Source organism: Artibeus jamaicensis, unplaced genomic scaffold (genome assembly GCF_021234435.1).
Source record: "Artibeus jamaicensis isolate MK-2021 breed Jamaican fruit bat unplaced genomic scaffold, CSHL_Jam_final contig_518, whole genome shotgun sequence".
NCBI classification, from domain to species: domain Eukaryota; kingdom Metazoa; phylum Chordata; class Mammalia; order Chiroptera; family Phyllostomidae; genus Artibeus; species Artibeus jamaicensis.
Window position 1 is genome coordinate 461,754 of NW_026521870.1, and position 14,840 is coordinate 476,593.

The window sequence follows — 14,840 nt, forward strand, 5'->3', positions numbered from 1 at the left end:
TTAAATCTAGGTGTACCAGACACTAAGTATATAATCTTTTACTTCTGGCAATAACAGTTATTAGTGTTATTATCACATATTTTAAATCCTTGCCTGAGGATATATTAATTGATTTGAGAGAAAGAAAAAGGGGTAGGGAGGGTAGAAGAAAGATATTTATGTGTGAGAGTAAAAACATTTATTGGCTGCCTTTGGCACCCAATACCCACAACCCAGGTTGTGCCCCCCACCCCCCACCCTGGAATCCTCCAGGATTTATTATGGGAGGACCCTCCAATCAACCTTAAGCCACACTGGCCAGGGCTATTCCTGTTTTATAAGTAATGAAGTTGAGATTCAAAATGAATGGTTCAGTGATTCTTCTAAGGCCTCTGTTCAGAAGCCATTGAGTGGCCCCAGTCCAGGGATTTCAGGGCCCCAAGTCCTCTTTTCACCATACATTTCTGTCTAGTTCTTTATATTTTTATTTCCAGAATCTTCTAGTGTGTGGTTTTTTGCAGGTCTTAATACACAAGGAGGCCTTAAGCTGAAGGTAGAATTATTTTCACTTGGCTGTCACGCCTTAACCAACGTACACTAGAACTACCCCCCTTTGGGTAGAGGAACGTCAAGATCTGGTTTCAGGCTTGCACGAAGGCTAGCAATTCCAAGTTGTTTGTTCAACCAATTAAACACATATATATTTTTGGCCAGAGATGACACTAATTTCCCACCCCATCCTCAGGTTAAAAACAAAACAAAACAAAAACAAAACCCTAAGTCTGCCTTCCCTACTTCCTTAAGGAGGCAAAGTCCCTGAACGGCCGCGGGCCTCCACTCCACAACCACCTTCCGTTCCTCAGTGGAGCTCCACGTCTAAAGCTCCTGGGTACTCAAAGTTTCTAAATTCGAGGCCTCAAGCAGGGAAAATCGCAGCCACGGTTCTGCAGACCATTGGGAGCCTACACAGCCTCCTTAGGCTGTTTCCAGCCCCAACTCCCTTCGCGTATCCCTGCGTCCTCTCCGCCTTTGAGTGGCAGAGGCCGCGGAGTGAGATGCCCATTCCAAAGCACCAGCCTCAGGAAAACCAACCCTCACTGCAAAGAACACAGATACTTCGGCCTCTACTAAGGCGGGGCAAAGGTGCTTGTGCGCGCTGACGTCACGCTGACGCCGGGCCACGCTGGTCCCACCCACAACTCCTCCGGTCTGGTTTCCGGCGGGAGCGGGTACCGAGACGTGGTGGTGAAGGTACCGCTGATTTCGGGAGACTAGGTGTCCGCGGGCTGCCCAGTGCCCTGGGAGCCGCCAGAATGCCTCACTTGGAAAACATGGTTCTTTGTCGCGAGTCGCAAGTGTCCACGTTGCAGTCCCTATTTGGAGAGGTATTACAGTCAAAATATTTTTTCTCTTCCAAATACTGGGGGGCAAACGTTTCTGTGGTCCTGTGATGTGTTTGTTTGTTTACTTATTTATTTACTTTTGGTGTGTGGATTGAGGGGCAGTAAATCATCTTTTGCGTTGAGATAGGGAGTGTTATACATCTACCCTACTCTTCCACCCAAAGTAACTTGTGTTAGTCCCTTTAAAAGAAAACGGCACCGGAAAGACCGGCCTGCTCTACAGTGTGTTGGCGCAGGGCAAGTTCCTTTACACATGCCGCACTTTTGACCTGGTGTTGGCTCACAGTAACCAATAGTAGTTTCTTATCTTTCCCAACTGAACAGGATTTTATACAACAGGAGTGTTTGAGGAATGTTGCTTATTCAAATATAAGTTCGCACATTTCAGTCAGATAGTTGGTGTAAGTCAAGTATGGATAGAAAGGTGGTGGTTTTCACAAGTGAGGGCTAAAGCAATGCGTCATGTTTAGAACTTCATCGGCTTTTATAGAATTGTAAGAGCCCTGAAGAGATCTAGTCCACACTTCTAGACTAGCACTTTAGGTGCTGTCTGAGAGAAGAGGTTAAGTATCTTCTCTGGATGGACACAACAGGGGAGTCTTATTCATAGGCAGGAGGTAGCATTCACGAATTCCAAAGTCTATTTTTTATTATTTTGTCACCTGGGGGGGGGCTTTTGATTTATATGCATTATTTATTTATTTAAAAATATTTTTAAAATATTATAGCTGTCCAAATTTTTCTTACATTGCCTTCCTCTCCTCAGCACCACCCCCCAGTCAGTCCTCACAACTGTCCATGTCCGTGTCCATGGGTCATTCCTACATGTTCTTTGACTAGTTCCTTCCCCTTCTTTCACCATTATCCCCCTCCCCACTCCTCTCGGGCCACTGTCAGTCTGTTCCATGTTTCCATGCCTCTGTTTCTATTTTGCTGGTTAGTTTATTTTGTTCATTAGGTTCCTTTTATAAGTGAGATCATATGGTGTTTGTCTATCACCTACTGGCTTATTCCACTTAGCATAATAGTCTCCAGTTCCATCCATGCTGTTGCAAAAGGTAGGTCTTCTTTCTTTTTGCTGTGTAGTATTCCATTGTGTAAATGTACCATCGTTTTTTTTAAACCCATTTATCTACTGATGGTCACTTAGGCTGTTTGCATTATTTGACTATTGTAAATAGTGCTGCTATGAACATTGGTGTGCTTTAAGTTCTTTTGACTTGGTGATTCAAAATTCTTAGGAAATAATCCCAGCAGTGGAAGCTGGGTCAAAACGCAGTTCCATTTTTAATTTTTTGAGGAAATTCCATAGTGTTTTCCACAATGGCTGCACTAGTCTGCATTACCATCAGCAGTGCTCTAGGGTTCCCTTTTCTCCACATCCTCTCCAACACTTGTTGTTTGTTGATTTATTAATGATGGCCATTCTGAAAGGGGTGAGGTGATGTCTCATTGTGGTTTTAGTTTGCATCTCTCTGATGGCTAGTAATGCTGAGCATCTTTTCATATGTCTGTGGGCCATATGTATGTCCTCTCTGGAGAAGTGACTATTCAGGTCCTTTGCCCATTTTTGAATTGGATTTGTTTTCCTGGTATTGAGTTGTATGAGTTCTAGTATATTTTGGACATTAAACCCTTGTCCCATGTATCACTGGCAAATATGTTCTCCCATACGGCCAGTCCCCTTTTCATTTTGAAGATGGTTTCTTTCACTGTGTTTTTTACTTTCATGGAGACCCATTTGTTAATTTTTCCTGTTATTTCCCTTGGCCCTAGCCTCGTTAATAAATGGTGTTGGGAGAACTGGATTGGTACATGCAAAAAAAATGAAACTAGACCACCAACGTACACCATACACATTATTATTTTTTCTTTGTATTTCTTTTTTTTTTAATTCACACCATCTTTATATACACATTATTTAGACATAGAATTACTCAGACTTTGATCTCATCTGTAGGGAGAGAAAATGACAATTTAGAGTTACTCTTATTATCTTCACCCCCCTCCCATCCCCCATTTTCTGTTTTTTGGTCTTAAATCCTTTAAGTACTTTCATCACACTGGTAATGTCAGATGGCATTCTGAGGTGGTCTATAAAGTATTAGGTGAAAAGTACCATCCTTCTTAAGGGGTACATTAGCTAGGGAAGTAAGAGGACAATGACTGCATCCTCAGTATTTCTGTCATAATGCTTTCAGTTACAGTTAGCTATGTTATCACTGAAATGTTTTTTTTGTTATTCTCTATGCATTCCTTCCCTGGAGTTTTTAAACCTAGATCACTCTAACCAGAAATGCTCCTCCTGAAAGAGAATATTGGCAAATAGAGATGAGCTGTATCAGCATGATATGGACCACAGAAAGTGTTTTAACCTCTACTCTTACTGCAAATCATGTTTAACAATGTTAGTATCACTTTTCTGCAAGGTGCTGTGCATGTGGGACGTAGAAAAAACTAGTTCATACTTTTAAGCAAATTTATGTATTTGTTCAACAACTAATACTCACTGGGTACCTTCTCTGTGTCAGGCACTGGGTCAGATCCTAGCTTATTACAGTTTATGTTAGGGAGGTCTATGAAGGTAAAAGGTTAAATAACAATGCAAGAGTTCAGTTTAATTTGAGAGAACAATAGGGAAGATGTTATGAGGTGGGATATTATTATTTTTGAGGTAAGGTGGTCCTGCTTTTTTTTAAATTAATTTATTTTTATTGATTATGCCATTACAGTTGTTCTATTCCCCCCTTTCATTCCACTCCACCCTACCCCCCCCGTCCCCACCATTACCCCCCTTTAGTTTATGTCCATGTGTCTCAAGTTCTTTAGATTCTGTATTTCCCATACTATTCTTGCCCTCCCCCCCGTCTATTTTCTATCTACCATCTATGCTACTTATTTTCTGTACCTTCTCCCCCCTTCTCCTCCTCCCACTCCCCTGTTGCTAACCCTCCTTGAGAACTTCATTTCTATGTTTCCACTCCTGATCTAGCTGTCTTTTTAGTTTGCTTTTGTTTTAGGTGTGGTCCTTAATAACTGAGTTTGCTGTCCTTTCACTGTTCATGTTTTTTTAACTTCTTTTTCTTAGATAAGTCCCTTTAACATTTCATATAATAAGGGCTTGGTGAAGAAACACACCAAGGCACATCATAATTACATTATCCAAGATTAAAATGAAGGAGAGAATCCTAGAAGCAGCAAGAGCTAAGGGGACAGTCACCTACAAAGGAGTCTCCATCACACTGTCAGCAGATTTCTCAAAAGAGACCTTACAGGCAAGAAGGGGCTGGAAAGAGGTATTCCAATCATGAAATCCAAAGACCTACAACCAAGATTACTCTATCCAGCAAAACTTTCATTTAGAATGGAAGGACAGATAAAGTGCTTCTCAGATAAGATCGAATTCGAGGCGGGATATTATTAAGCACCAAATAATGGATGCACACAAGTGTAGCAGAATTCCAGAAAAGGAAAGTTTTAGTGTAGCTTGAAAAAATTGGCTAAAAGATGTCTTGAACTTTTCTTTAAAGGTGAAATACAGTATTTGTATAGCAGAGATGCTCAGCAAGCATGTGGTTAACTCTTGGGGCAGAATTTTTGAGCCAGTTAATTTACAAGATTGTTATGTACATTTTCAAAAAGGGATTAATGTGTTAAAATATACATTTTTAGCTTATTTAGAAAAGTTTTCCTGTATAAATCTGATTTCCAATTTGTCTTGTAAACGGAAATGTATAACTTAGTGGCTGGAATGTAATAAATGTTTATAACTATTAATTGTAGTGGTAGATAATGATCCTAGATACTCTGCTTTCTCATGAAAATTGAATCCTCCAAGTTTCTTGTAATTATTTTTAAAATGTGTGTCTTCTCACTAGACTATGAATGTCTCCAAAGTAGGTTAAGCTTTAATTGATATTTATATTTCTCAGTGCATCATTGTTTTCAGCATTTAATAGGTGTCTAATAAATGTTTGTTCTATAACTAAAACATTTGTAATAATTACTTTTTGCTAGTCAGATAACTCTTAATGTTCAGGAAAATATTGGAAATGGGTCTTTTGAAATATATTCTTTGTAGATTTTACCATATTTTATTTAGGCTGATGTAAATTTAATGTGCATACCTCAAAAGTATCCCTTAAGTTTTCCTAAGAACAGAGGACTTTTGAAATCTTTCTAGCCCTGTGATCACATTTATTTAGTTTCAGAGCTTTAAAATGTATAATGAAGTTGCAGGGTTTTTGTGAGATTATATTCTTTACAAAACAGTTAAGATAAAAGTGGAGTATGGTCAAAATTATTCTGGAAAAATTTCTTGAATATCCTTTGAAAATAGAAGAGTTTGTTTATATAAACTTGTACAATAATATAAAATTATGAACATATAGTATATAATAATAAACCAAATAAAAATTTTCAGAAATTTTAATTTCTTAACTGAGAAAGTGCTTAGACTGAGTCAAGTAAATTTAAGATGTGGTAATGACTCCATTGTATGCTCACTGTTGAAATAATTTGGATTGAATATTTTACCACATAAAACTTTCTTGCAAGCTAATAAATGTTAATTTCCTGTTTTGTTCAATTTTCAGTTAGTTCAATTTTCCGGACTTATAATCTTCTTTTCTCCCCTAGAGACATCATTTCAGCTTTCCCTCAATTTTTATTTATGGACATACTGCCAGTGGAAAGACCTATGTCACGCAAACCTTGTTGAAAACTTTAGAGGTAAAAATAACCCCATACTCAATGTTAATTGATTTTTACTCAGAGTCCTAGAAATGGAAGGGATCTGGGAGATTATTTAGTCTAGTTTACCTTTCTATGAAGAAGTATTGTATACATAAAACATTTCCGACCAGCTTTTGTTTGAATACCTTCAAAGATTGTAAGTTTCAGAAAGGATTGTTAGATAACTTTAGCCTTGATATTAGAAAGTTATTTTTTATTTCTAATTTTAATTGGGTGATATACTATTTGGGGAGAAGCACATGGTGATAAATTCTTCAAAAATATTAAAGTCTGTTTTTTTTTTCATTGTTGTATCTAGAATATTGATACTGATGATTCTGAATCTCCACATACACAGAACTGAATATATCACTTTTACTCTGCCTTTCTTTCCATATTGTCTATCACAGTGTATGGTCTCAATATTCACATAGTTGTCAAAACTTACTATTTACTCCTTCATCCTCTCTCTTTAAGTAAATTAACTCAATATATATGTTCTTATTATTCTGCACTGTTGATGTCTTAACTTCATGTACCTTCAATCATACATATAACTAACTCAGTTTCAGTTACCATTGTTTCTTCTGTGTATTTCTGTAACAGTCTCTGCAGTGCAGTCCATGCTTTGTCTGATATGTAAGATCCTTCATGAGCTGGATTCAGTTTATCTTTCATAATCACTAAGAATTTGGGCTGTAGAGCCTGGCAGACTCATGTTGTTCTGGATTTACCACTTAGTGCTTTCCATGTTTGAAAACTAGTGCTAATACTGACAACATTTGGAATTGTGAGAATTAAATGAGTTAATATATGAGAAGTGCTTAGTACAGTACTTAGTATATAGTAAGCACCCAGTAAAGGTTAATTGCTATTATTAGTGATTATCGCCACACCCTCTATCATGTTCTAAGCCAGGATAAGCAGACTTTTTCTTAAGGGCCAGATGGTAAGTACTTTAGGCTTACGGCCCATATAGTTTATATCACAGGTACTCAGCTCTGCCTTAGCATGAAAGCAGTTGTGGGCATTATCTATCTGAACAGATGTGGCTGTGTTCTAACACAATTTTATCAAAACATGATTGCCCTACAGACTGTAGTTTGCTAGCCCCAGTCCTAAGCTCCAGGTCTGAAGGTGCATGTGTATGTGGCATACTGCACGACTGATTATTCCTGCTCTCTCTTACTTTCAGACCTTAGTACCTAGTGCTCCCCTTGCTTGGAGTAGCTTCCACGTATTCACTCACTTGGCCTCTACTACCCCCTTGCTCAGCAAATGCATATGTACTTTGCTAGGTGTTCTTCTGCTTCTGCTTTGGGAAGCTGTTCTTGACTCCCTAAGGTGTGTTAGATTCTCCTCTGTTGTTTGACCTAAGCATTTGGTGCTTAATTCTGTCGTAATATATAGCGCTTTTAGCTATTATATTGTATTTGTGTTTTGCTGGCTCAAGAATGTGAGTTTCTTGAGGTTATTCTCAACGCCAAGCACAGAGTTTGGCACATACCAACTTGTGAATTTTAGCCTTCGATACCTAAAAAACCTGTGCATTTTAGCAAATACCTGGCATTCATACCAGATTCAGAATCTGTGTATACAAGGTCCTGAATCAGGCATTTGCATTTGAGAACCTTTTGTATGAAGTGTCCAAATATATATATTGAATAAAGCATGAAAACTGAATAAGGAAGTTACATATATAAGACATATTTCACTTTTTAACACACAATTTTTGCTGCTACTTAATCATTTAATTAAATGATTATTGCTGTTTCTGGTACAGGTACACAAAGAGACACTTAGCATATGCCACTAAAGGTCATGTGCAAGGACATAGTTATAAGCAAGACACATTAATAATGGAGCGCTTGCAGCTTCTAGTTCATAAAGGAATGAGGATGAAGGTGGTTAAACTCCTTGAGTAAATGTTGGTAAAACTGTACCTAAGTAAATGTAATGTAACCTGAGTTATATCATTACTCAAAAAAAGAAAAGCCCCTTTATTGGGTGAGATTTATAGGATATTACTAAAAATAGTTTTAGGTTCCATTATTTGTGCCATATGTCATAAGTTATCTTCCTCTGAATTATCAATACTGCTTTGTGACTTCATCCTGATAATAGACTGTATTTGTGAGCAAGGCTTTTATTTCCTCGTTACTTCAGAAATTACCTCCATTTTGATAGTTCTGTAAATGAAGAGCTAGTTCTCAATCCTCATAGAGTTTTTAACTCTTAAAATTCTTTTTTTGGTCTAGGTTCATTTATCATTAAGGTTATTATCTTAAAATCATAAATATGAAATTTCTACTAAGGATTTTAACCTTCAAGTATACATGGATTTTTTTAATATAATTCTCTAGAGGAAGTACAAATTTGCTTTCAATCTCTGTAGGAAACAAATGGGAAACTTACATAATTGAAGTGAATTTAATGAAGGGACTATTTCACAAAGGTTGAATTAATGTTACGGGAACCAGTAAGGGGTAGTAAAGCAGAGATAGCCTTTATCTCTCCCAGACCTGAATGAGCCACAGGAAGGAGTTGTTACTGGCCCCTTGTAAGAACTGTAGCCTTCCACTAAGGACTACTCAGCTGGAGCTGCAGCCTTTAGTAGAAGGTCAAAGCCACTGTGGGCCCCTGAGGGGTGGGGCTGGGAATCAAGAGAATAAATACTCAGCTTTTTTCTCTTACTACTCTCCTTTAGTTCTCTGCTGGTTCTTTCCAGTGGCTGAATCCAGTCAGTGTAGAAAAGTAAGAGAGTGTGGGCAGTGCAGTGTGTAATGTTCAGACTCCTGGGACACAGGGCAGGTTGGGAGAGTGTGGGGTATAGGTCTAGAAAGGCCAGTGGGAACTATTCAGCAGAGCTATATTGTATGTGTCTGTTTTCTGTTTACATTATTTTTTTTGTATTTTGTTTTTAGCTCCCACATGTCTTTGTGAATTGTGTTGAATGCTTTACCTTGAGGCTGCTTTTAGAACAAATTTTAAACAAGCTGAATCATCTTAGTTCTTCAGAGGATGGATGTTCTACTCAAATAACCTGTGACACATTAAATGACTTTGTTCGCTTGTTTAAACAAGTAACCAAAGCGAAAAATCTCAAGGACCAGACTGTATATATTGTAAGTATTTAATTTCATTATATCACCTCTTATTTGAACATTGGTTTGTTAGTTCAATTTCCATATATTTGTTTTGAGTCTCACAATGTCCAGTGCACCATGCAAGGTGCTTTTGGGATACAAAAATGTTTTAGGTATATTTCTAACTTAAAGTGAGCTTTAGTTTAATAGAAGAGTTATAACACATTAATTGGCATATGACTATATGCAGAATATGATAAGTGATAACCACGAGATGCAGAATACTGACTTAGGCACATCTGGTACAGTTTCAAGAGGTGATATTTGAGAGATCTAAAAGAATGATTAGGGTGTTAATAGGACAAAACCAAAGAAGAGGAATTTCAGATGGAGGAATTATATAAGTGAATGCGTATGGATGGGAGTGGAGGCCAGGGAATAGCAAATAGGCCAGTTTTATTGGGTTATAAATATGAAGGGATAAAAAGAAAACTAGAAAAGTAGGTGGTGGCAGATCATGGAGTGTCTTGAGGCTGTACTAAAACACTTTATTTTGTTTTCTAGATAGTGAGAGGAGGTAGTGATGATTTTAGAGGAACAAGTATACTTTAGGAAGGGTACTCTGAAAGGCGATTGAATAAGTGGATTGGAGGGGATGAAAGACTGAAGGCTAGAGAAGTTATTTTTGAGGCTTTTGTAGCTGTTTACATTAGAGGAAATTTGGGCCTGGACTAGAGTTGGGATAGAAGACACAGAAAGGAATAAATGGAAGAGATACCAAAGGTCAACTTACAGTTCTCTATGGGGTAAGTTTGTGGGGAAAATCAACTAATTTTAGGTTGGTTACATTTGAATTATGGTTGTTATATCAATATGTAAACAACCAGCAGATAACTAAAAATGTAGAATGTGTTTTATATCAGTGAATTAAAAAAAAAATTTTCTTTATTTATTTTTCAAGAGAGGGGAAGGGAAGGAGAAAGAGTGGGAGAGAAACGTCAATGTTGGTTGCCTCTCATGTGTCCCCTGCTGGGAACTGGCCTGCAACCCAGGCATGTGCCCTGACTGGGAATCGAACCGCGATACGCATGGTTCGCAGGCCGGTGCTCAATCCACTGAGCTATGCCAGCCAGGGCTCAGTGAATTTTTTTCGTAACACTCAACTTTAAAAAAAAATGATTCTCTTTGAATTAAAATTGAATTGTATTATGGAGCCTATCAAAACACTTAAGTTATTAACTAACTGAAGGGACCACATCTTATTCATTCTTGTATAAAACTGTTTCTTCCAGATTTTAATTTCACTTATTTTTCAACAACTAGTTATTAAGCATTTCCTGTGTGTTAGGCACTATTCTAGATACTGGAGGTAGAACAGGGAACAAAATTTCTGCCCACTTATAGCTTATAGTCTGGTTGAAGAAAATAGATAATAAGCAAGTTAACAGTTAGTACGTCTGATAAGATACATTAGTAGAGGAAGGGCAAATCCAGTGGATGGGGGAGAGTAGTTATTTTTTTCTAAATAGTGAAGACAGAGAAGATCTGAAAAAAGAATATTCCAAGCACAGATTTATACGAGAGTACAAAGATTGGAGCATGCCTTTTATATTCAAAGAATATCAGGGATTGAGGCTGAAATAGTTTAAATAAGGTAAAGGTTGAGAATCAACAAGAAAGTTGCAAGGCTCTAAGCTTGTAGACTAGTGTTATGGATTGACTTGTTTCCTCCAGAAAGTCATACATTGAAGTTCTAATCCCTGATATCTCAGAATATAACCTTTTTGGAAATAGGATTATTGAAGTTGTAATTAATTAAGATGAGGTCATAATAGAATAGATTGGGCCACTAGTTCACTATGACTGGTGTCTTTATAAAAAGGAAACATGGAGAAAGACATGCCCATGAGAGAGTGCCACGTAAAGATTGTATGTATGTTGCTACAGGCCGAGGGACTAGCAGAAACTAGGAGATGGGCCTGGAACAAATTTTTCTCTAGCACATTAAAGGAAGCATGGCCATGTCAACACCTAGATCTTGGGCTTCTAGCTTCCAGAATTGTGAGACAATATAATTTCTATTGTTCGAGCCATACTGTTTATGGTGCTTTGTTATGGCAGCCTTAGGAAACTAATATGATTAGTTATGAGGTATTTTAGTGTAGCAGAAATCATGTTGGCTTAGAACAGGGTAGTAGCAATGGAGGTTGTAAGAAGTGGTCTGGATATATTTGAAAAAAAGGCTGACAGAATTTTATGGTAGGTTGAGTATGGAAGAAGAGAGGAAGAAAGAAAAAAGTTTGTGTGTACCTGAAAGGATGGAGTTGTCAGTATTTGGTGAAAACTATAGCAGGTAGGGTCTTTCTGTGGGGAAAGGAGTGATCAGAAGTTTGGTTTAGAGCTTGTTAAGTCTAAACAGAGATGTTGAATTGGCACTTGGACACTTGAGTTTGCAGTCACGAGAGAAGTGCACTGTGGAGGTGCTATTTTGGAGTTGTGAGCCTATAGGGAGTAGAACTTTAACCTGTGAAACTGGATTAAGTCACTAAGAGAGTAAATGAGTTAGAATAGAGACATGTCCAGTGACTGAGCACTGTAGCATTCCAGTGCTAAGGGATGAGGAAATGATAAAGAACAAACTAGGAGACAGAAGAAATCAGTGATGTACAAAGAACACTTGGAGAATGCAGTGTCCCAGAAGTCTTGCTGAGCAGCCCTTTGTTGTTCTTTGGCTAGAGAACAGAGTTTTGTCGGGACTTTTTTGGCTATGCTTGTTGGCCTTTCTGTGCTGCTGGCTTGGCTTCTTCAGCTCCACATCTAGGATATATGGGACAGAAGGGTACTCAGGCAGATACTCAGAAGGATATTTTGACATGAGTTGCCATTCCTCTGGTCTGAAGCTCCTAGCTGGTCTGCCTTCTCTTCACCTTTTGGAACTCTGATTTATATGTAATATTCCAGATTTTTAATTTCCCTTAGGAGGAGGAATAGGAAAAAATACATTTACTCCCATCTTTCCAGAAGCATGAGTCTGTTTCTTTTATGCAAATGCATAGTGAAGAATACAGCAACTACTAGTAAAGTCTGGCATCATTACCTGATGTGGACTCCGTCCTGTGAAGTCTATGTGTTGTGACTACAAGAGACAAATTCACATGGACTACAGAAGTCCTGTGGAGAAAAAGGGATGGCATGGCCACCCTCTGAGGGAGAGAGAGAGGGCCCTGGCCTCTGCCTGGACAGGCTTTTATTGCTTTTCTGGGTACGTTACATTGAGGATGGTCCTCATTTACTATGCAAAGATTCACTGTAGGTGATTACTTTTTACAGATAACAAAGGAAAGAATGTTGCTAATTACTTCAAAGAGAAGGATGTTTCAGATCAAGGGGGGAAGTGGTTGCACTGGTTATACTCCATACTTGGGAGATTTAGCACAGATTTTAGAAAGTTACTTTAGAGATATGCAGTGAACATCTGCTGCCTCAATCCAGGGTGAGGGAGTTTTAGCAAAAGCAAGTTTCATAGCAGCCTAGGTACAACACAGGCCTGATTTCCCACAGGAAAACCTATCTGTGGGTTTGGGTCCTGTGTGCCGGACCTCGCTCCCCACTGGCCTTTCTGAGTGGGGGCTGGGCTACATTTCCCACACTTCGAGGAACAGTTCCCTGTAATTACCACCTTGATTTATGCTGAAAAGGTTCTCATTTAACTTACTCTTGCTTTTGCACCACCAGTGCAAATGTCAACATAATGAAAAAGGAAAGTCATATTTTGATGTTATTATGAAAGTAGTTTTGACCTTGCCAACCTCCTGAAAAGATTTCAGGGACATGCCTCTCCCTTTCCCCCCTGCTGCCCAGGGCCAAGATCACACTTCAAAAACAGTATGTCTTTAACCGGAGAAAGGTAGGGGACAATATCATTGGAGTTGTATTAGAGAAGTGATAGTCAGAAACTGTAATATTTGAGTAAAGAGGAATAACCTCAGAATATATGATGGCTTCAAGTAGTATTTCAAAGCTGTGTGTCCTTAGGAAGGAAGGAAAATAAATCAATTTCTAGAAAAAACCATGAGGAGTAATTTGAACCCTATTCATTTTTCAAACCAAGTGGATCAAAGTAGGCATTTATTATGTGTTAGTTGACTAAATGTTATGGGTGAAAAAGTTTGCATATATTTAGTGTAGAACATTTGTTTGAGTAAATCTACGGCCTGTTTAGCTATCTAATATATGAATTGGTAAACTTTAGTACTTAGGAAATAACACAGAAAGGTGGATGAAAATGTTTTCTAGTCAGTAAACCACTTTACTAATCAAGAGTTGATTAGAATGCCTTCATGTAAATTATTAAGAAAAATAATTTGGATCTGAATTAAAATGTTTACTTCTTTATTAGTAATTGCCTTATTTTAAAAAGATTATATTTTTCTTTTTCTAGACAGAGAAGGGAGGGAGAAAGAGGCAGAGAAACATCAGTGTGTAGTTCCTCTTGAGTACCCCCTGCCCCCACCCGGGGACCTGGCCTGCAACCCAGGCACGTGCCCTGACTGGGAATCAAACCAGCCACTCTTCAGTTCGCAGTCTGGCACTCAGTCTGCTGAGCCACACCAGCCAGTGTTAATAATTGCTTTTGAAGAAGGATCATTTACTAGAATACCATAAAATTATAGTGGGTTAATTATATCAAATCAGAGTAAACTATTAATTTATGGTTCCAACTTTGTGTTTTGTATTAAAATAGAGATAAAAATTGACCAATTTATTTGAATTAAACTGTGTCCTGAATTAGAGAGTTATTTAAATGGAGATTGATGGGAGAATTGAATAATGTGAAGGCACAGTGGGGAAACTAACTGATATTTTTTAGCAGTAAATAATTTTAGCTTTATTTTGTCTAAACTAACTGGAAATGAAATATCTTAAGTTGATTATTCATATACTGTTTCAAATTTGTCTGTTAATAAAACAAATATAAAACAGTGTGGATGATTTTGAGAAATAATATATTCTGTACATTTCAATTTATTTCTAATTTAAATAATTATAATTTGCAGTAAGACTCATTAATAAAGTATAAATGATTAAACAGCTTTCTTTAGAAAAAGAGTGATTTCAGTTCTGGGAAGAAAATGTACAACCTAGAACATCTTGCCATAATAGAAAACTGGGAAACTATTAACTACTTTTAGGGTTACTTTAAAAAGACAAAGAATCTTTCTCTGGCTGGTTCAGTTCAGTGGATTGAGCACAGACCTGTGAACCAAAGGGTCGCCAGTTCGATTCCCAGTAAGGGCATGTGCCTGGGTTGTGGACCAGGTTCCCAGTGGGGGGCACGTGAGAGGCAACCACACATTGATGTTTCTTTCTCTCTCTCACCCTCCCTTCCCCTCTCTCTAAAATAAATAAATATATATATTAAAAAAGACAAAGAATCTCATGGATGAAAAGAACTAATATTGTTCAAAAGTCCTTACTACCCAAAGTGATCTGTAGATTCAGGGCAATCCATATGAAAATTCTAGTAGAATTTTTCACATAAATAGAAAAAATACTTTTAAAATTTGTATAGAATCACAAAAGATTCTGACTAGTCCAAACACTCCTAAGAAAGAAGAACAAATCCTCAGAAAGATGG

At 37.8% G+C, this 14,840-nt stretch overlaps 1 protein-coding gene across 3 annotated transcripts in view; it reads left to right on the plus strand.

Annotated features, from left to right (window-relative positions):
• Positions 1–1,192: 1,192 nt before the first annotated feature.
• The window catches only part of ORC5 (origin recognition complex subunit 5), a 99,629-nt gene continuing 85,981 nt past the window's right edge, over positions 1,193–14,840 (plus strand). For 2 of the 3 annotated variants that reach the window (XM_037159326.2, XM_037159328.2), the window contains exons 1-3: positions 1,193–1,364; positions 6,021–6,113; positions 9,041–9,241. In XM_037159326.2, coding sequence (XP_037015221.2) covers positions 1,293–1,364; positions 6,021–6,113; positions 9,041–9,241 — 366 coding nt within the window. In that variant the 5' untranslated portion in view covers positions 1,193–1,292. Of the gene's footprint in view, positions 1,365–3,649; positions 3,790–6,020; positions 6,114–9,040; positions 9,242–14,840 lie in introns of all 3 variants that reach the window. The other variant, XM_037159327.2, reaches the window with a different exon arrangement.